Below are 23,607 nucleotides of genomic sequence, written 5' to 3' on the forward strand. Positions count from 1 at the left end.
ATAGATTATTGACTTACGAACGATAATTCTGACTACTTCCTCACAAAAAGGAAAAAAAACTGAAGAGGCATAAGAATCGAAAGCTGTAGTTCCATTCGCTTCGTTAATTTGAAACGCAGAGCGACCCAGACGCACAAGGAATAAGTCTGTAAGTAATTGTTTTTGTTTTTAGTACACAGTTTAAAATGTCCCTTAGCAAAATAACCATAATCAAAATGTTGGGTCATAAGTACAACTAAACGCAAGGTCCTCTGCTGCACCATCGGACAGTCACAATCGGGGTCGGGATCGGTGCTTTTCAGAGGCAGGTACTGGCACAGATACAGTATTTGGGGCAAAAAATTCAGCCTTGCGACCTTTCTACGCCCCTTCTTCGTATAGTAGTTTGGTTTTAGGTTTTGCATTCGCATGCTAATTTGCCTAAATAGTTATTCATCAAAGTCATATTTCTACACTGTTGATCTGGAATCACTATCAAGAAAATTTTTGATTTGTTAAATATTTTTAGCTGCTTTCGTTACATTTAACAGTGCATTCACACATTTAACAGCTCCTTTGCTGAAAGATTATTTGCAGATATTAGTCCTGCAAAACTGGGTATAAATCATTTAAATGTTAGTATTTGAGTTTCTGGTTGTATCAGACTTGTTAGCTGAGAAAAAAGTGTTAGGGTCAGTATCATCAATTTTTTTTTAGTGATCATGAATTTCATAGTGGAATCATATTTCCTCTAAAGTGCCTGTATTTCAGTGAATGTAGATTTAATTGTGTCAACTGACTGTGGTGATCTAAATCTCTGAGTTCCAGTACCATTCTCCTCTGAACCTGCTCACTTGCTACTGATTGTCTTTTTGTAATATTGACCCTTGACCATCTTCGTTTGGAAAGCACATGAAATAATTTTAAAATAGAAAACAGTTAGAATTGAATAAACTCAATATTAGGCCATCCGGTTCATAGTAAAGGAATAAGATCCAGGGCCCCAGACTGCAGTGCATGACTCGCAATGCCACAAGACAGGAGACTCCCACCTGTGGAGAAACGCCTATCCTGTATCTCTTGGACTATGGACAGAAAATTTCCAGCCATACCTCTAAAAAAACCAAAAAAAACCTCCAGGCAGTAACACCCGCAAGCACAACCAGCAGAAGACCTTAACCAATGAAATATTGGGACTGTGAATCTTACAACTTATTTACAATATTAGAAATAGAAAAGAAAGATGAACAATCAAATTAAAAGACAGCAAAAGATTTGTGGGTGAAACTTTCTCATTCCATTCAGCAAACCAGAGGAGTTGAAAAACTAATTCTCATAATGTAAAAAGGTGTTGTTTTATGTGGTTCGGTTCTAATAGAAGAGAGAGAGGGGAGCAGAGGGGGATATAGGATCAACTAAAGTTGCACTCGCTCACTCTCTCCTCACATCAATAGCAGGGCCACATGGAGTGGTTTTTATAGAGTGTTTACTTTTACAATGTACATGGGAAATCAGCACACACACTAAGCAGTTCACCCTACACCTAAAGCAGCACCTAGTAAAAGTTCACCCTACACCTAAAGCAGCACCTATGAGCAGCACGGTAAAATTCACCCTAAACCTAAAGCAGCACACCTGGAACACAAACACACAACCAAAACCCAGGTCAGATAAAATCTCAAATATCTGGACATCACTGACATAAAAGGCCTATACCATCTCAGCACCTTTCATCGCATGTCCACCAGTATGCACTACTCTCACACAAAGATCTATGTGAGGTACAAGCTTCATCAAGCTTACCTGCCACCAGCAGTGACATACCAATTACCATACTGTGTACAAAACATACCACTGACCAACACAACCCTGTGTTCCAACTCATGTTACCCATCATTCAATTAAACTGTGTGTTACCATTTCCAAACAAAATCTCTTCTTTGCCTTCACAGAGTGTCCCACTGACACAAGCACATGTGTGGAAATCATTACTTCCAACATACCTCTGGTAAACAGCAATATGCAACCATATAGCACTGACCCTCAGTGCTCTCATTGTTAACCAACTCATTAATCTCATTAAAATGTGCTTTCCCACTTTGTCTGAACAAAGTAAACCACTGACACATAGCACAACTCCTACACATGTTACCACAACTACCAACAAATCAAACATGTGTTCCACAACACTTGCTGTTACCCCCATGTGCGCACACACATGAAAAACCCTCAACACACACTGACAGTGTGTTAGCCCATAGATCTGTTCAGTCCACACTGAACCAACACCACCTACTATACAAAACAAATAAGTAATACATCAAAAATACAGAACAAGATATCTGTAACCAAATAGAAGGGGGGGGGGGGGCTCAAAAGATTTAGGCCAGTCCTTCTCTCAGTGGGTAGCTTTCATACATTAACCCCCTTTCTTTCCACAAGCCACAAGATCAACTTAAACTGGCTGTTCACTGACATAAAACATAGTTTCCCAACACAACTAAGTTATCAACCTAACATAAAACCATTACAAGTCATGTACTTACAGCCCAACAAGGATTTCCTTGTTCCTCACATCACTGATCAGTCAGTCACCCTGTGTCAGTCAGTTCTTCTGGGAGACAGCTAAGAACTGGCTGTGCTGACTGGTTTTATCCCTTCCCCCAACATACTGTGTATACTAATGCAAGCTACAGAATGATCTGATTCGCTACTTCAACCCACTTGTCTATACACATTCTATGATGACAAGTTTACCCGTTTACGTCACAAAGAGATTGGGGAGACAGGACAATACAGCTCTGGGCCTGTTAGCCGGCTTGATCAAAGTTCGCATTAGCATAAATTCTCCCTAGCTTTCGTTCCGAAGTCCCGCCATCTACCTCAGCCATGTTTGTGAACGGGGAGAAGGGGAACGACTTGAAAGACAGGCCGCCACACGGGATATACCAACATGCCGTGCTCGTCCGTTTCGAACACGGGGATGGTGGCAGACATCACGTAACTGCACGTATTCCTATAGTTGGGGCGGGTGACGCGGCGTCGCTGACCAAAGAGGGCCGACTAGGGAGTAGGGGTGAGGGAGGGTGAAAGGAGGGAGGGTGGCGCAGTGTCGGCGCGACCTCAAAGACTGGACTTTGGATGGCGCGGGAAGGGAGATAAGGAGGAGGGGGGGGGGACGAAGGGATGGGGAGGGAAGGGGGACAGAGTGCAGGTGGTGGGGGGTGACACTGCTGGCACACTATAACACCCACCCCCGGCTTTTGAATGCAATGTCCTCATTGCTGCTGACCACATGCTGACGACTGCCGTCATCAATTAATGCTAATGGGGAGATTAGTTCTCTAACCCAAAAATTAGCAAAAACATAAACATGTGAAAATGAAGACAATACAGGACAAAAGAAACCACCAAAAATACATTTCAAAATGATAAAGCTGTACATAACACCATAACCCAAAAAAGCATACATAAAAAAATCAAACAGGGAGCGACACAACGCAAAAATCAACACAAAGTTCCAGCTCACACACATCAGCAACCACAAATCCTGGAATGAAGGAAAACAACAACATAGCATGACATACACAATTTTCCTCATTTCCAGTATTCTCCTAGCAGGCTACAGGTACAATTTTATCCCATGCGGGATGACTAGCCTTGCCCCTGTTGCTAACCCTAGCCCTACAGGTTGACCCTGACAGTTTCCCACCCCTGTCAGTCTGATCTGGGACCATGGCACCTGCGCATGTCCCGTGCACCCCAGGCTTCGGATGAGACCTGGTGCTAGTCTCACACAACCCGGTTACCACCGGTCTGTGTGACCGTCCTGGAGACCTGACTGCATCCTGGCAGTCTCCGTCACCTGTGCCCTCCCATGTGGCACATTTACCAGGAACACCTGGATCAGGTGGTATGGGCAGCAGCACCCATTCACCCTGGCAAGGATCATCCTCACAGTCAGCTATTGTTCTGACTGGAGTCTTTTCTTTTGGACTCGGATCCTGCCCCCTGAGACTATTGGGCAAGTCTCTCTGGTTCTCATTGTGGAAATCTCGGTACTTTTCCTTGGGGAGAACCTTACCCACCTTTGGGGAAATCCCATTTCCCACCACTGACTGACCTTTCCTAAGTCTATTCCTTCTCTTCCTTTTGCCCAAATCCCTGTTCTCTATCACAGCCCCATCTCTCTGACTGACAAACCCCTTAATTTCTTCCTGCATGGACCTAACACTCTCTTCTAAATGCAGCAGTTGATCCCCTAACTGTGCCATCTGTTCCCTGGCCTGTTGCTGTCGTTGGTCCTCCTCCAGCTCTTGCCACAGCCTCAGGGCTTCATCCCTCGCCTGGATGAAGGTGGTGTGTGGCTCCCTCGTCACTACGTGGCGCAGCTCCCTTTTCAGCAGGAGGTTCCGGAGGCCATCGATGAAGTGGTCCCTCAGCATCTCAGCGGTGAGGGCCCCAGTCCTCTTCGTCCGGATGATCCTCCCCATGCTGCACAGAGCATGGGAGTAGTCCAAGGTGGACTCCTCTGGCAACTGCTTCCTGCTGAAAAATGTGGACAGCAGTGTGGTGACACGCCGCCCGTCACCGAACACCCCCAGCAGAATGTTGATCACCTTCTCTGGGGTGTTGGTCTCCTCCAGGTCCCGCAGCATCAGCTCCCTGCGTGCGGTTCCCTGCAGATGGCTGTAGATGAAGTAGGCAGCCATCTCGTCTCCCATGGTGTACGCAGCCAGGACCCTCCTCCCTTCAGTGATGAAGTCCTCAGCCGACATCTTGCCTGGCTCACCAGTGAATACTGGCAGTGTGGGTGCTACGTACCACCCCATGGGAAACTCCTGCGCCACTGTAGTTGGGGTTGTCATCTCTGGGCTATTACTGGGCTGTGCTACCTGGCTGTGTGCTGCTTAAGTCCTAACTGCCTAACCTACCTATTGTGTCAGTAAATCACTCTACCTGCCTATCCTGTCGGCGACGCCAAGTTGTAAAAAGGTGTTGTTTTATGTGGTTCGGTTCTAATAGAAGAGAGAGAGGGGAGCAGAGGGGGATATAGGATCAACTAAAGTTGCACTCGCTCACTCTCTCCTCACATCAATAGCAGGGCCACATGGAGTGGTTTTTATAGAGTGTTTACTTTTACAATGTACATGGGAAATCAGCACACACACTAAGCAGTTCACCCTACACCTAAAGCAGCACCTAGTAAAAGTTCACCCTACACCTAAAGCAGCACCTATGAGCAGCACGGTAAAATTCACCCTAAACCTAAAGCAGCACACCTGGAACACAAACACACAACCAAAACCCAGGTCAGATAAAATCTCAAATATCTGGACATCACTGACATAAAAGGCCTATACCATCTCAGCACCTTTCATCGCATGTCCACCAGTATGCACTACTCTCACACAAAGATCTATGTGAGGTACAAGCTTCATCAAGCTTACCTGCCACCAGCAGTGACATACCAATTACCATACTGTGTACAAAACATACCACTGACCAACACAACCCTGTGTTCCAACTCATGTTACCCATCATTCAATTAAACTGTGTGTTACCATTTCCAAACAAAATCTCTTCTTTGCCTTCACAGAGTGTCCCACTGACACAAGCACATGTGTGGAAATCATTACTTCCAACATACCTCTGGTAAACAGCAATATGCAACCATATAGCACTGACCCTCAGTGCTCTCATTGTTAACCAACTCATTAATCTCATTAAAATGTGCTTTCCCACTTTGTCTGAACAAAGTAAACCACTGACACATAGCACAACTCCTACACATGTTACCACAACTACCAACAAATCAAACATGTGTTCCACAACACTTGCTGTTACCCCCATGTGCGCACACACATGAAAAACCCTCAACACACACTGACAGTGTGTTAGCCCATAGATCTGTTCAGTCCACACTGAACCAACACCACCTACTATACAAAACAAATAAGTAATACATCAAAAATACAGAACAAGATATCTGTAACCAAATAGAAGGGGGGGGGGGGGGCTCAAAAGATTTAGGCCAGTCCTTCTCTCAGTGGGTAGCTTTCATACATTAACCCCCTTTCTTTCCACAAGCCACAAGATCAATTTAAACTGGCTGTTCACTGACATAAAACATAGTTTCCCAACACAACTAAGTTATCAACCTAACATAAAACCATTACAAGTCATGTACTTACAGCCCAACAAGGATTTCCTTCTTCCTCACATCACTGATCAGTCAGTCACCCTGTGTCAGTCAGTTCTTCTGGGAGACAGCTAAGAACTGGCTGTGCTGACTGGTTTTATCCCTTCCCCCAACATACTGTGTATACTAATGCAAGCTACAGAATGATCTGATTCGCTACAATTCAACCCACTTGTCTATACACATTCTATGATGACAAGTTCACCCATTTACGTCACAAAGAGATTGGGGAGACAGGACAATACAGCTCTGGGCCTGTTAGCCGGCTTGATCAAAGTTCGCATTAGCATAAATTCTCCCTAGCTTTCGTCCCGAAGTCCCGCCATCTACCTCAGCCATGTTTGTGAACGGGGAGAAGAGGAACGACTTGAAAGACAGGCCGCCACACGGGATATACCAACATGCCGTGCTCGTCCGTTTCGAACACGGGGATGGTGGCAGACATCACGTAACTGCACGTATTCCTATAGCTGGGGCGGGTGACGCGGCGTCGCTGACCAAAGAGGGCCGACTAGGGAGTAGGGGTGAGGGAGGGTGAAAGGAGGGAGGGTGGCGCAGTGTCGGCGCGACCTCAAAGACTGGACTTTGGATGGCGCGGGAAGGGAGATAAGAAGGAGGGGGGGGGGGGGGGACGAAGGGATGGGGAGGGAAGGGGGACAGAGTGCAGGTGGTGGGGGGGTGACACTGCTGGCACACTATAACAATAAGAATAACAGTGGAATGGAACCAGCTGGAAAAAAAAACTACCATCGGTGCAGGGACTACAGCAGCTAGGCATCAGTCCTCGATCAGTGTGCAGCGAGCAGCTTGATATCAGTCCTGAATAATTACCAAATGTAATGATCAATTCTCATTCAATGAAAGTCTATGCATATTTCAGTTTCAGCCATTTCAGGGAAATGCGGGCCTTTCTTGATTCTTGAGTTTGCTTTTCCTGTGTCCGGCATGAACTCTTCACCAATAGCTGATAAAACCGGACTATGTAAGTCTATTGAGCAACAAGAAAGTCCAACCAATAATCAAACTCTTGACCCACAGATAGGTCACCCCCAACACCTCCCGACTCCATATTTGTCAAATTGCACTAATTTTTAAAAAATAATTTCCAATGAAAGCCCACAAAATTATCGGATGTAATGATTACTGGATGTAGTGCTTTACAGTCGTTCAATTACATTCTCATTGGGATCTCCGTTAAGCACCAAGCTTCATATCGATGGAGGATCAATGCTGAGCTGCTTCACTCTGAATGGCTCTCAGTAGTTCCCCCATGCATAGCTTTGCCACCTGTCATTGGCGGCTTCTTGATTTGTCCTTGATATATTCATGACTATATGTGTATGAGTTAAGTAATGAATGTTATTATACATGTACTATGTTTGTCCCTTTTTATGACAGTTAGATAATGATTGTTACTGAGTTTGGTACTGGTGGCCTCTTCAATATGTGGACATTTTGGGCATTTCTGGCATGTGCATAAATTCAATGAAACAGTGATGTCTGAAGAAAAAAACATATATTTGTACTTATATTTATATTTATCACAACAGATTTCTCTGTGTGAAATTCGGGCTGCTGTCCCAAGGGAAAGCACGTCACTACACTACAGCACCGCCCATTTTTTTGTATTTTTTTCTGCATGCAGTTTTATTTGCTTTTCCTTTCAAAGTGGATTCTTCTACAGGATTTTACCAGGAACAACCCTTTTGTTGCCGTGGGTTCTTTTACATGCGCTAAGTGCATGCTGCAAATGGGACTTTGGTTTATCGTCTTATCTGAATGACTATATAACTGATTTTCAGCAGCACTCATATGGAAAGGAACTTAGGAAGTATCAGCTTTATTGTTTTTTCATTAATTTGTCACTCTTTATGTATTGTTTATGTGAACAAAAACATTAGTTGTCTGGTAACATTAGAAGGTCAGAAAGGTTTCCTGCTTCTGGTGAGACATGTAGTGAATTCTCACTTGCTGAAGAATAACAACATTTCTGTCCCATTTAGCCACAGTGGCAACAGGAGCAAAAACAGCAGCAGCAGCAGCAGCAGGTCATGGCAGACACTAGCCTGACCACTCCTATGGACACCAGTGGGCCATCCCATCCCCATGGCAACTCACTGGCTCTGGATGTGGCAGCAGAACGCCTTACTGCTGGGGCTGGGGTAGTTTCCTCTGGGGTCAGTTTGGTGTTGAACTTTTTGTTGTTGTTGTTGTGTTGGATTCTTTGTTGTTATTTTGGGGCGTCATTATTTTTGTTGTTGGGTAATTTTGTTGTTTATTTTGTCGGTTTGGTGTCTTACGTAATGTATGACATGTATGCAACTTAACTTACTAACGTAGACAAAAGCCTGAAAAGGTTAAAGGATATTGACCAAAACTGTATTGCCCAGCAGAACCGAATCTCTGACTATGAGCATGCACAAATAACAAAGGGCATAACTTCATCATGAGTTATAATACCTTCATTTTCTATATATGGACATCACAGTTAGTCACTTTGTTTCTGGTTGTTTTTTTTCTTCTTGTTGTTGAGTCAGTTTGTTTGTTTTGTCAGGTCTTTCTTTTTTTCTCTCTCTTTCTCTTTTTTTTTCTTTCATTCTTTCTTCCTTTTTTTTTAATTATCTGTTTTGTTGTCTGGTAATTTTGTTTTGTTGATTGTTTTTTGTTGATTTTTTTTCTCGTTTGCTGTTTTTTTGTTTGGTCAGTTAGTTTGCTGTTTCCTATGATATGGTAGGCCACTTCATGAATAGGATCAAAATATGTTTGTCAGATCAGATTATGAAGTGTGTATGTGTTTTTGTGCACATTAGTGTTTGTGTGTGTGTGTTTCACTATTTGTCTGTGTGCATATTGCTTGTATACAGTTGAGTTGTGTGCTATATTTTGTTTTCAATGTTGTGTCATCATAAGTCAGACCAAAAAGCTGCATTTAAGCAGTTCTGTATTTAAGCCAGTACGAAATGAATGAATAGACTTGACATGGCATTTGGCATGTGTGGCAGAAAATTCCAGCATGCAGGCCATATATTTTTATATGCAAACTAAGTCTTTCTGTGAATATTTTTGCTGATACTTAAGGAGAACAGCAAGAGTGCAGGAATCAGAAGTAAAGTGGAGATGCGTGGTGGAAGTGATGTACGATTGAATGCTGATGCAGGAAGATACTGTTGCTTGGATTAATTGAATGATCTGAAACAGAAGGTCTGAATTTTGTGTTGAAATCAAGCATTGACAGGCAGTGAAGGAACAGTACTCAGACTGATGTGATTGCATGGGTCAGTTGGAAGAATTTCAATATCATATGGATTTCTATGTTGATATTTTGGTGAATTTTTCCCTTTGTTTTACTTTATTTTGGTATTGAGATGTATGCCCCTTGACCCTGGCTACAGAATTTTTAAGTATTGGGGAAAAAAAATCAGTCCAGTCATATCCACCTACATGAATCATTGAATGGTTTTCTTTTGAGTACTGCAAAACATGGCAGTATTCTGCACTCTCTGATGCTGTGTGAATGTACCAGGCTGCTCTTACAGACATGACATGTTGTAAGATGCAGACCTTCCTGTGGATGAAACTACAGACAAGTTCAAACAACCTGACAAAGTGTATTAGGCCTTTCACCCCTCCTAGTGTGTAGGACATCAACACCTTACAAGAGATCTCCTGAGCCCCCAATACAATGAAGCTTGCCATAGATAAAGAGCAGACAGGTGAGATCACTGGGGGAAAAAAGCCCCTACATAAGTTCTTATTATTGATGTTTTCATCTTTTTGTCCACAGGTGTCGTTTGGGGGCAGAGGTCCAGGAGAAGGAGTGGCTCTAGCCGCAGTGTCGTCTGCCGCCTCTTCAGCAGGTGTGAATGTACAGCACGGCACAGTGCTGACAAGTGCTCGGTCTGGCTTCAGGTGAGGTTATAGGAGCCATGTATTTAATAATTGTAGAAAGATTGACGTGCACTTTATTACATATCTCCCCCTGTGGTTGGGAATGCTGGGGGCTTTTTTCAGTGTATATAATGCCATCCCCCCATCCCCCACCCCCAGCCACCTCTTCCTCTGGAAATTGATGGGTGAGGTGGCTGAATGGTTTGAGCACCAGATTCTCGCCAGAGTTTCCTGAGTTCGATACCCAATTTTGGCACACCTTTGGGGTTAAGGGTGGAGATTTTTCTTATCTCTTACGTATTTGTATGCCCAGACCTGCTAGTGCCTGAATCTCCTTCATGTGTATACGCTTGGAGAAGATCTAGTACACAAGATCCTGTCATGCATGTCAGCATTCGGTAGGTCATGGAGTAGAAACAAGAGCATACCCAGCTTGCACACCCCCAAAAATATGACTGCTTTCATGACCGGGTAAAAAACAAGAAAAACAAAAAGTCATACACATAGAAGGTTTCATGTTTGTGTGTGTATGTGTGTGTGCATGACTGAAGCCTGACTGAATGACACAGGAAACAAATGAGTCCCTAAAGGCAGCTCTCAGTTGGCTCCACACAGGTAGGCAGCCTGTTGTGCAAATGACTCTGTGCTTGTAAAGCACTTTCAGTTTGGTCTTTGACCAATAATAGGCGCTATATATGTATCCATATCATCATCACCATCAAACTGTATGCCAGAAATTTCCTCTTTTCTGTCACTCTCTTTGTTTCTGGCTTTTTCTTTCTGTCGTTCCGTCCTTTGGTGTTGCCTGCTTTGGTGGTCCATTTACCAAAGTATATTTCTCTTAAAAGCCTTGAATGTCTTCTGTCTTTTTCTGGACTTGATAATTGGACACTGTTGTTATACTTGTTATATATTTTTTTTGTAGATTGGTATGAAGTTCCCATTGGTCTTGTGTGCCTGTTAAAGTGTTATTATATTCATGATTCTGTCTGTTGTGTTTGAATATGCTTATGTTCGGGTTAGATGCCTTTTTTTTTTGTAATATAAAATCTTCCAATAGAAAAAATGGATAGAAATTAGAATGGTCAACGTCAGAGGCTTGTCCTTGGTTTATACATGCGCATGAATATGATTATACTCGGCTGGACTATAAGCAACAAGAATAAGTCACCACAGTCTGTCTGGACTTCTTCCTTATGGCACTTCATTACTTCTGTTCAGAAGAATCAATTACATCATTGTCCATCACACATAAAGAAGTACCTGCTCTTTGTCATACCACACTGACCTCATTTCACCTCCGTTCAGCACTCAAGGGGTTAATCTGCTGACAGTTCACTTTTCGTCTTAATTCAGCACACTGAACACCACTCATCCTCACTAGAATCAGTAACACTAATGAAAGTTTTTCAGTAATCATTAAAACATCCAGTGCGTTGTTTTTGTATTACTTGATTTGTTGGATTTTGCTATCTCCTGGATATTCTACAAAGTTGTACAATTCTGCAACTTTCACAAAAACAGAAACAATAGAAGGGAAGGAACTGTCAAAGACAGAACCAGTTACCACGGTTACTACCCTTCTTTGTGAAAAATATGTGAGATTCATGCACAGACAGACAGGCACAAGACACATCCAAAACTACAATATGTTATGGCAAATGTAGAAAGCACACAAAAGGTAAACTGCAGTTATCAGTTGAGAGTCAGGATTCAGAAATATTTAAAGGTTTAACCATTGGGTGATCTTCTCTAACTTTGTGAAGAGTCAATGGGGCACCATACAGAAGAACACAGGATTTCTCCAGGTCTGTCAGTTGTGTGTCAAAGTCTGGGTCTCTGCAGACGGTTTTCCCATCCATTCTGCAGTGGTGTGAGTCCATCTGTTTTTTTCTGTCGTCCCCTCCCTCTCCCTCCTTTAACAGTTTCTTGGAGGATTGTTTTACCAAGGCCACTGGATCTTGTTACATGGCCATACAGACAAATTATCCTTTTTGACTCACTTGCGACGGGCGCAATAGCCGAGTGGTTAAAGTGTTGGACTGTCAATCTGAGGGTCCCGGGTTTGAATCACGGTGATGGCGCCTGGTGGGTAAAGGGTGGAGATTTTTACGATCTCCCAGGTCAACATATGTGCAGACCTGCTAGTGCCTGAACCCCCTTCTTGTGTATATGCAAGCAGAAGATCAAATACGCACGTTAAAGATCCTGTAATCCATGTCAGCGTTCGGTGGGTTATGGAAACAAGAACATACCCAGCATGCACACCCCCGAAAACAGAGTATGGCTGCCTACATGGTGGGGTAAAAACGGTCATACACATAAAAGCCCACTCGTGTGCATACGAGTGAACGCAGAAGAAGAAGACTCACTTGTATGTCTGTGTGTCTGCGGTAAACTTAAACATTGCCATTTTCTCTGGAAATACTTTGTCAATACCAAATTTGGCTTGAAAAGAGTGGGAACATTAATCTTCACAGTCATACCAATGATAGGTTTAAGTCTCCCAAATTAAGCTGTGTTTCTGGATCATTTACGATTTATTTCGTTGAGGCTATTTCGGGATTCCTAAGCACCATTTTACTCCTTCCTAGTTGCTGGAATGTAGGCAATGCTTGGTAAGAAGATGGCATGGCCTCATTTTTCTTGTTCACAATTAACCCTTTCGCTGCCAGGAAAATAAGATTTAAGTGAAATCTATTTGCCAGGGTTTTTTCCCAAAAAACGGGTATAAATTTTCAAAAAAATCTGTGCTCTTTGTTATTGGAGAAAGACCCATAAAAGTATACATTTTCTGAAAGGGAAATGAATAAAGAATACAAAACACATGATGTTTTCCCATTTTATATATTTTAAGTGACATGCTGTTGTTTTGAAATCAGTGGTTTGTTTTTTGTCACATTTCCAACTTGTTCATTACAAACATTAGTCAGGTAATCTGCACAAAAATATCATTTTCTGGACAAATGGACATCTGCACACACCAAATCATACTAGAACAACCACAATATAAAAAAAAACTGAAAAAGAAATAGATGCATTGTGACTTCTGCAAGTGATAATATGGATGTGAGGCCACGCCCCCTCAGTCTCCATCCCCCCCCTCCTCTTCACCCCTCTCACACGGTCACTTCATCCAGTTCTCATCAGACCGCGTTGGCTGAGTGCCAAGAAAATAGCTCATACGGTGTCCTAAAAATTCGGTGACCTGTCATCTGCTAGAGTTGAACAGCCGGCATCACTCACTGATAGTCGCATCTTGGCCACTCTCTTGATTGCTCCCTTTACTTTCTATCAAATCGTCCTATAAATGTTCACCACTGTCTTCTCCTTCGAATTTATGCTCCAATTCTTTCTGAGCATAAGCTAAAGAAAGTAATCTTGGTTGATTCAGTTCGCCACGAGCGCATGTCTTGAGCACGGAGTCAGTCCGACATTTTGTTGAGCGAGCGAGGAGAGGAGCCAGGCAAAGACTGCGGCCAGTAACCCAACCAAAACGTTCAAATAAAGGACTGCCTTATGACGCAGATGGTGTTTCTAGCTATGAATAGAATGTAGAAAGATTCCTCAAGCTAAAGCTACCAGCATTTTTGTCAACGAACTGAATGCAAAGCAGGGAAAAGTCAGAATATTTCGATGACGAGTTATCTCGTCATTGTGGCAGCGAAGCATACATGCTTTCCATGACGAGTTATCTCGTCATATAGGCAGCCTAGGGGTTAAAGGCAAGAAATACAAATTGTGGACAGAACACATACAGTGATACTAAATACACCATCGACGTGTTTACTGCATATGAATATTCTAATATAGACATTGAACTAGAATGAACATAAAAGAAAAATTGAATTGACCGTTTCACTGAGTTTCGGTCAGCCTTGTCCAGGCTGGTCTGTGCAGGTCTTATTTTTCCTTGTTTGCAATTAAAAGAACAGAAATACAAATTCTGGACAGAACATATACAGTCACAGTGACACAAACTACATCACCAACATGTTCACTGCATATGAATATTTTAAAGTGCATACTGAATTAACTAGAATAAACATAAAAGAAAAATTGGATCAACCATGTCATAGTTTCCAGGCGGGTGTAACTAAACTTGTTGAACATCAATCTAGGTCCAGAGAAAATAGCTAAATGTTGCAGTGTGTTTGAGGTGATGGCAACATCTCCTTTACCGCAGACTTTTAAGAATTCTTTGATGTCCCAGATGTACCAAAATAACTTGATTTAAACAGCGTTATCACTTTGAATACTGCAATCGATTTATAACGCTTAAAAAAACATGTTTAAATGTTGATTTTTTTAATGTCATTTGTAGATCTATCCAGAACAGCACTGTGACTAAGACAATTTCTTTCCCCGTTAACATGGTGAATTTGAATCTGCCTTTTTTTTTAATATTATTTTTTTAACCTGAAGCTGTAGAATAACAAATACAGAACACATGTTAATGGTTAGAATTATTTTTTTATTTCGTTATTTATTTTATTTCACTTTTTAAGCGTATCACAAGTGAGTCTTGAAGGCCTTGCCTCACTTGTCTTAACTGATGTCAGCAGATCCTCATAAGGCCCAGTGTGCTGCTTGCTGGTCTGGTGCACTTGTTCATTGGTGATGTATTTCTCTTTTTTGTCACAACAAGTTTCTCTGTGTGAAATTTGGGCTGCTCTCCCCAGGGAGAGCACGTCGCTACACTGAGAGCACCACTCATTTTTGGGCATTTTTTCCTGCCTACTAGGCTCTTCAAGTCTGAGCAATGCAGCTGGCTCCAGAACACTACTCAAGGTCTAGTGGAGGGGGAGAAAATACTGGTGACTCCTGCCCGGATTCGAACCAGTGCGCTCAGATTCTCTTGCTTCCTAGGCGGACGCGTTACCTTTAGGCCATCACTCCACATGTGATCATTGTATCTAATTTTTAGTAACTTTCCGTGGCTTGAATTCTTTCCAAATCTGTTGCGATACTGATAATCCATATCAAGAATGCACATACTAGTTTACATCTCACTGGGAAGTAGGGGAGGTGGTTATATGTGTTACTGTTTAGCGTTGGTGGAGGGATGCACTTTGTAGAGGGCGTTGTAGTTTTAATGTGTGTGATTGTGTTTCAGGGGTATAAAAAGACCCAGAGACAAGCCGCATGGGCAGGACTATTACTATAGGCAGCTCAGGCGTTTGAAGAGAACCATCAAGGACTTCATCTTTGTGAGTATGGATGTATCGTATTGTGGTGTGTTATTTTGTGTCGCATGATACTAATTTTTTTGGAACAAAAGATTTTTGTTTATGAGATTTGGAGGTGCTCTTGCTTTGGGAAAGCACATTGCCGCAGTACAGTGCCACCATTTGAAAAAAACATTTTTATTTATTTTCTGTCTGCAAGTGTACTTGTTTTACTGATAATCAAAGTGGATTTCTTCTGTTGAATTTTGTGCATGTGTTTGATTTTGTTTACCCCATATTTGTTAAGTGCCAAGTAGCACTGTTCAGAGAAAGATGTTCTATGAATTCACATGATTGTTGAGATAAATGATGTTCTTGTGTCAGTGGACAGATCAACAACTCTGTGTGTGATGAGATAAATTATGTGTTGGTATCAATGGACAGATCAACAGCTCTGTGTGTGATGAGATAAATGATGTGTTTGTGTCAGTGGACAGATCAACAACTCTGTGTGTGATGAGATAAATTATGTGTTGGTATCAATGGATGCTCTGTGTGTGACGAGATAAATGATGTGTTTGTGTCAATGGATGCTCTGTGTGTGACGAGATAAATGATGTGTTTGTGTCAATGGACAGATCAACAGCTCTGTGTGTGACGAGATAAATGATTTGTTTGTGTCAATGGATGCTCTGTGTGTGACGAGATAAATGATGTGTTGGTGTCAGTGGATGCTCTGTGTGTGACGAGATAAATGATTTGTTTGTGTCAATGGACAGATCAACAGCTCTGTGTGTGATGAGATAAATGATGTGTTTGTGTCAATGGATGCTCTGTGTGTGACGAGATAAATGATGTGTTGGTGTCAATGGACAGATCAACAGCTCTGTGTGTGATGAGAGAAATGATGTGTTTGTGTCAATGGATGCTCTGTATGTGACGAGACAAATGATGTGTTTGTGTCAATGGATGCTCTGTGTGTGACGAGATAAATGATGTGTTGGTGTCAATGGACAGATCAACAGCTCTCTCTGTGACGAGATAAATGATGTGTTTGTGTCAATGGACAGATCAACAGCTCTCTCTGTGACGAGATAAATGATGTGTTTGTGTCAATGGACAGATCAACAGCTCTGTGTGTGACGAGATAAATGATGTGTTTGTGTCAATGGACAGATCAACAGCTCTGTGTGTGACGAGATAAATGATGTGTTTGTGTCAATGGACAGATCAACAGCTCTGTGTGTGACGAGATAAATGATGTGTTTGTGTCAATGGACAGATCAACAGCTCTGTGTGTGACGAGATAAATGATGTGTTGGTGTCAATGGACAGATCAACAGCTCTGTGTGACGAGATAAATGATGTGTTGGTGTCAGTGGACAGATCAACAGCTCTGTGTGACGAGATAAATGATGTGTTGGTGTCAATGGACAGATCAACAGCTCTGTGTGTGACGAGATAAATGATGTGTTGGTGTCAATGGACAGATCAACAGCTCTGTGTGTGACGAGATCATCAGGGTGGAGGAGAAACTGGCGCGGGTCAAGGAGGAGCGAAGGTAGGAGCCATCCTTGATGGGTAGGGTGTGTTTTTTTTGTTGTTGTTTGTTTCTTCGTTGTTGGGTTGTTGTTGTTGTTTTTTTTTGGGGGGGGGGGAGATGAGTTTTTTGTTGTTGTTGTTGTTATTGTTTGTTTTGGCTTTTTTGTTTGTTTGTCTGTTTTTGGGGGGTGTTGATTTTTTGTGTGTGTGTGTGTGTGTGTGTGTGTTAATTTCTTGATGTGGGTGTGGTTGTATTTTGTTGTTTTCTTCTTCTTCTTTTATTGTGTTTGAAAAAAAAAATCAAGATAATATCAAGAAACATCTCGCTGTAGTGTGCAGGATTTCTGATGCATTGCAAATTTTTGTCTGTAACATGTTAATTACATAATTCTGTTATGATGATGATGATGATGATGATGGTACTGCTGCGCAGTGTCATCCTCAAGAGAACTGTTCACTTCTCACCCACTGCAGCAGTGGCCCAGTGGTCATGCACCTGACCAGGGAGCCAGTGTCCGCATGTTCACATCCTGAACGCGGACTGTGATTTTTACTCTCCCCCCACCCCCCACCCCGCCCCCTGCCCCCTCCGACCCTCTGTGTCCCCCTCCTCTAGACTTTGAGTGGTGGTGTAGGTGTTATGACGACTGTATGAGTGTGTATGACTGTTTTTTATTTGTTTGGGTTTTTGTTGTTGTTTTTTTACCCAGCCTTACAGGCATCCACACTATGCATTCTGGGTGTGTTATCTTTCCATAACCCACCAGACACTGTCACAGATTGTGTGATCTTTAACTTGTGTATTTGATGTGTGTGGAGTGATGGCCTAGAGGTAATGCATCCACGTAGGAAGCGAGAGAATCGGAGCGCACTGGTTCGAATCACAGGTTAGACGCTGATATTTTCTCCCCCTCCACTAGACCTTGAATGGTGGTCTGCACACTAGTCATTCGGATGAGATGATAAATCGAGGTCCTGTGTGCAACATGCACTTAGCACATGTAAAAGAACCCACGGCAACAAAAGGGTTGTTCCTGGCAAAATTCTGTAAAAAAAAATCCACTTCGATAGGAAATACAAATAAAACTGCACACAGGGGAGAAAAAAAAGAAAAGAAAAAAAAAGGTTGCGCTGTAGTGTAGCAACACGCTCTCCCTGGGGGGAGAGCAGCCTGAATTTCACACAGAGAAATCTGTTGTGATAAAAAGAAATACAAATACAAATGCTTAAGGGGATTAAGGCACTGGCTTGTCTTCCCACAGGTTGACCAGAGAGAATGGAAGAATCTCCAGCCTAAATCTTCCAGGAAGCTGATAATGGGAATTGAACCCAGGACTCTCAGGTTGAAAATGTAGCGCTTTGACCGTTTGGCTTTTGCGCTTGTCCTGGCTCAGCTTTCAGACAGGTCTTTGATATATGCAACAACTGAGTGGTTAAAGCATTGATTTTCAGTCTGAGGGACCTTGGTTTGTATATTGATTACAGCCTTTAGTGGGTGAAGGATGGAGATTTTTCTGATCTCCCAGGTCGACTCATGTGCAGACCTGCGAGTCCTTGAACATACTTTGTGTGTATTCACACATAGAAGACAAAACAAGTACATTGTATTTATGTTAGAATTTTCTTGTGACCCCCAGCACACTTGGTTATAAAGAATTGCTCCGTTCTCTTCTGTTCTAAAGATCTCCTGTGATTCATGTCAGGCTTTGGGTTGTTTTGGAAACAAGAGCATACCCATTGCTTCTACAATCCATACACGGGAGTGGATTTTGGAGTTGCAGCCCATGAAGACAGAGAAGAAGAACATCAAGGCTTCTGATAAGTTAAAACTCATCGGGGTCCCAGGGGATTTTTTAACAAAATTCTAGGAGGTCCCAGACTTCCTTCAGAGGGTTACTCTAATACTGCACATTCCAGTCAAATCAGCATTACTGCAGTCATATGAAAACAGTTGTTCCTTCTTGTTAAAATTGAAGTGGACACATACATTTTTGTGGAAATAGTTATGAAGAGAAAGGAACTGTTGGGAAGGGGACACTTCAGGAAGGCAAAAGGAAACAATTTTTTTCATAGAACTTTTTTTCATCGCCCTAGCATCAGACTGAAGCTCCAATACAGGTTTTCCACACTTTCCATGTGTTTTTGAAAATTTTTAAAAATACCAGGGACCCGTTTGGATGAACATGGATTGCACCTTATCCATGTTTTTCATTAAAGGCTGACTTGACATGGTTATTAGAAAAGTGGGCAAGGTGGTGGGCAGAAAACAAGACAGTTTTGATGATGTGTACTGGAAAAAGATGACAGATTTTACACAGTTTAATACGAAGAAACTCACCCTGTTTACTGTTTTCTCAGATTTTAGCGCAAACAGGTGGACAGACGTGGTGGTTTTAGAGCCCCCCTGTGTAAGAACATGTTACAGCTGTTCTGTTATTCCCGCAGCTATTTGGACACTTAACCCTTTCGCCGCCAGTCAATTCCCTTGTGGTATAAACACAGAAAAGACATTGTCTTAGAATAGCTGGGGATTTCCCCTGCTATGTATAGTATTAGAAAACATGGCCTATCCTACCACCGAACATTAAGAGCTGTAGGTTCATGGATAACAGACCAATGAATGGTCACCTTTCAGTGACATGGGTCCTCTGCCATGCCTGTGCATAAATGCGAGCTTGGCAGTGAAAGGGTTAATCTTGATAAGCAACACACACACTGTTAAGACATCAACCTGTGCCATTTCTCTTGTTGCTGTTGTTGTTGGATGTGTGTGGTTGTGTGTCTGTATATGTGGGGTGATGGCCTAGAGGTAACGCGTTCGCCTAGGAAGCGAGAGAATCTGAGCGCGCTGGTTCGAATCACGGTTCAGCCGCCGATATTTTCTCCCCCTCCACTAGACCTTGAGTGGTGGTCTGGACGCTAGTCATTCGGATGAGACGATAAACCGAGGTCCCGTGTGCACCATGCACTTAGCGCACGTAAAAGAACCCACGGCAACAAAAAGGTTGTTCCTGGCAAAATTCTGTAGAAAAATCCACATCGATAGGAAAAACAAATAAAACTGCATGCAGGAAAAAATACAAAAAAAATGGGTGGCGCTGTAGTGTAGCGACGCGCTCTCCTTGGGGAGAGCAGCCCGAATTTCACACAGAGAAATCTGTTGTGATAAAAAGAAATACAAATACAAATACAAATATATGTTTGGAATACAGGGTGCGAGAGAGAGAACAGTCCTGTACAGTGGTTGGCAGGAAGAGTGATGGGTCAGGCTTGTGTGCTGGAAATGGGGTAAAAGTGAAGGTGTCAGTTTCTCTTAGTAGTTTTTATTGATTTTAGGTGTGATTATAGATATGTGTTTTTATGGAAATGGTGGTTACTTTTTAGTGTTTTACTCACAATTACTGATATTATCGAGTTTATAAGCCGAATGTTCACATATTTGTTAAAGTGTTATGTTTTAAATAGGCCTATTGTACCTACAATTTCAAGAATTTCTTATGATTAATTTGGAATTGGGTTTCTTATTTTGGAATGATATTTCTCAGTGTTTGTGTAAAAATTAGAACATATCTCGATGCAAAAATGAAATGTTTTTAGCATAGAAAGTGCCATTGAAAAATTCATAATGTATGATTTTTTCATGGTGATCTTTGGAAATAGTGATAATGTGTCCTAGGTTTTCTTAAACATGCAAGTTATTTTACTTTACTGTGTGATAAATCAAGCTGCTGTGTTTTATTACGTTCATGAAAAAATTCAACGAAATATGCTTTGCTTTTAAAAAAAAAATTTTAAGTTCAGCTTTTTGTCGTATTCATATGCATGTTGGATTAGACTTCAGGCTGAGAGACTCTGTGGCACAACGTGAGTGACGAGCCTTTGAATACACACATAATTTCCAAATGGATTAATAAAGATGTTTTGTTTTGCAGTTTGTTTTCAAAGCGTCTGGGACATATATGTATATATTCATGCATTAGCATCTGAAGTCCTGAGACATGTCCATCTCCCTCCGGCAGGTATTTGCTGCGCAAGCTGCTGCAGTTCCAGTCGGTGAGCGAGAGTGGTGCCCCCTCTGTGGTGGAAGCCCACCACCACACCACCCCTGCCGGCGCCAAGTCTGGCAAGAGTCCCGCCACTCACACGGCCGCCACTCCCGACCACGCCCCCGAGGTGCCAAAGAAGTCAGCCACCAAGAAGAAGACTGGAGGCGCTACGGGTGGTGGTGGAGGTGGTGGTGGTGGTGGTAGTGGCGGCAGCGGTGGCGAGTCGAAGAAGAAACTGCCCAGCCAGGCGGCGAAAGATTTGTTAGGTGATGATGGGGGTGGGGGATCAGGGAGTGAGGGGGGACTGGGTGTTGATTGGTGTGGGGAAGGAGGGATTTGGGTTATGAGTGTGTGCGTGCACACTTTTTCTGTTCCGTATTGATGTTCATTGTCAGTGCTCTGGGCCCCTGTTTCCAGGTGGCAGAGTGTTGTATAAATACCTATTGTTGGTATTATTATCATTTTTTGTTGTTGTTATTATCATTTGTTGTTATTATTATCATTTGTTGTTCTTATTATCATTTGTAACTTGTATTCAGTGTTAGTTCCCCAGGATCCTTTGCTAAGGAGAGTGAATTATAAATACCCATTATTGTTATTATCATTTGTAACTTGTATTAATTGTTAGCTGTCTGGGATCCTTTTGTAAGGAGTGCACTGTAGATACCCATCATTGTTATTATCATTATTATTATTATTATTATTATTATTATCATCATTATCATTATTATCATTATCATTTGTAACCTGTGTCCACAGAGTCTCTGCAGTCCAAGCCAAAAAAGAGCAAGTCTCAGAGCAACCGCAAAACCATCCCACCAATGCAGCTGGACTCTCTGGGCAGACCGGTCTTTCCCATGATGCTGGGGGATCTGACACTTCACAGCATTGGAGAGGTATGGCGCTGTGTGTCTGTTTGGATCGCTTCCAATACCCCCCCCCCTCCACCCCCCGCGCCCCCTCTCCCTGCCCCCCTGGGCTCTGTCAGTACAAACAGCATCCTCACCTTCACTTCACTTCACTTCACTTCACTTCAGAAGACTTTGTTGTCTGCTTCAGACAATTGAAACAGAAAGGAAAACATTCAGGTAAGCAAAATATGACTTTTAAAGACACAACACCAACAGCTGAAAAGTCTATAAATGAAGAAAATTAAAACTCAACCCCCCACCCCACACACACACCCCTCCCCCAAAGAAAAACATTTGTTTTCACAGCAATGAACAAATCTCAGACAAAAACATTTGTTATCATAGCAATGAACAAATCACAGACAAAAACATTTGTTATCATAGCAATGAACAAATCACAGACAGCCAAATAAAAACATTACTTGAGTGTATCATTAATCACAGCAACAACAAAAGGAGCAGAATGACTTTTTATGTATACATGCATGTATGTGTGTGTGTATGTGTGCCTGCATTTGTGTGTGTTTGTTTTATCTTCAGTTTAACGTCTATTCACTATAAGTGTTTTTAGACGGAAAGGAGTAAAGAAGTGGATAAAGGAAAGGGAATGCATGTGAATATTAGTGTAAAAAAAAAAAAAAAAAAAAAAAAAAAAAAATTCATGTTATGTAACAGAGGAAAAGTATATTATAAGAAAAAGGTCTAAAGAGATTGTGGTGTGTATTGAATGAGGTGTCATGGGAAGGAGAATATGTATATGCATATCAACAAGTATTAACCTATAACAATGTAAATATAAATAACAACATTAATTATAACACATCAAAGGAGGATACCAACTGGACTGGAGTTTAAAATTTCCGAAAACATTCTAAGCAATGAATAATCATTCAAAATCTTTTCAGTGGCTAATGAAATATTGGAAGAAACGTCATCAACTACATCTTTAGGAATTAACGGTCTTATGCTCGGACAATGAATGAGTAGATGACTTACAGTTATTTGCTTACCGCATATACATTTTATATTTTTAGAAAATTTTGTACGAAAGGCATTTAAACGAATTCTATACATTAGACTTGTAATTTGTCTTGAATGTGCTGCTGGTGTCAAATTTAGAAAATGTTTGGGATTAGCTGCATTCTTTGTGTTTACACAACATTGGTAATATTGATTATTTGAATCTATAAGTAATTTCTTAAATCGATTTCTAGAGACATTTTCTATACAACTAATGTATTCATGTAGATCTAACTGGATGTCAAGTTGTATTGCGCCTTCGAAATTACGTGCTGCTCTTCTAGCTGCTTGGTCTACCCACTCATTTGAAGATATTCCACAGTGCGAAGGTACCCAACAGAAAGTTAATTTAATGCCCTGTTTTGTCAGTTGGTGAATAATATGTTTTATTTCCATTGTCATCTCTATTCGCTTCTTTGAATTTGGAGATTCTATAGCTTTTAATACTGACTTCGAGTCTACACATAATAGAATTTCACTGACAGTTTTCGGAATGTCTGAAATATAATTTAAGGCCATAAGTATGGCTATAAGTTCAGCTGTGAAAATGGAATATTGTCTACCAATATAGTATAATTTTTCTAATCTAAATGAAGGAATTACAAAAGCCGCTCCTGAATTACCATCTTCTAGAACAGATCCGTCTGTGTATATTTTTAGATAATTAGAATATTGATTTTCTATATGGGAGAGCACTTCAGGTTTTAACAAAAATGGTGACTGGTTCTTGGATAAATCTGTATAATCCATGTCAAAGGTAGCTTTACACTGCTCCCATTCAGGGACTGGTGAAAAAGTAGGTATTTTTGCAATTTGCTTGTCTCTTGATTCCGTAGCACTAATGATATCTG

At 41.8% G+C, this 23,607-nt stretch overlaps 1 protein-coding gene across 1 annotated transcript in view; it reads left to right on the plus strand.

Annotated features, from left to right (window-relative positions):
* Positions 1 to 35: 35 nt before the first annotated feature.
* LOC143291681 (transforming growth factor beta regulator 1-like) overlaps positions 36 to 23,607 on the plus strand; it is a 35,698-nt gene continuing 12,126 nt past the window's right edge. The window contains exons 1-7 of the mRNA XM_076601692.1: positions 36 to 148; positions 8,185 to 8,358; positions 9,966 to 10,090; positions 15,186 to 15,279; positions 16,728 to 16,798; positions 20,799 to 21,091; positions 21,585 to 21,721. Coding sequence (XP_076457807.1) covers positions 8,233 to 8,358; positions 9,966 to 10,090; positions 15,186 to 15,279; positions 16,728 to 16,798; positions 20,799 to 21,091; positions 21,585 to 21,721 — 846 coding nt within the window. The 5' untranslated portion in view covers positions 36 to 148; positions 8,185 to 8,232. The remainder of the gene's footprint in view (positions 149 to 8,184; positions 8,359 to 9,965; positions 10,091 to 15,185; positions 15,280 to 16,727; positions 16,799 to 20,798; positions 21,092 to 21,584; positions 21,722 to 23,607) is intronic.

The sequence above is a fragment of the Babylonia areolata genome, chromosome 17 (genome assembly GCF_041734735.1).
Source record: "Babylonia areolata isolate BAREFJ2019XMU chromosome 17, ASM4173473v1, whole genome shotgun sequence".
Taxonomy (NCBI): Eukaryota; Metazoa; Mollusca; class Gastropoda; order Neogastropoda; family Buccinidae; genus Babylonia; species Babylonia areolata.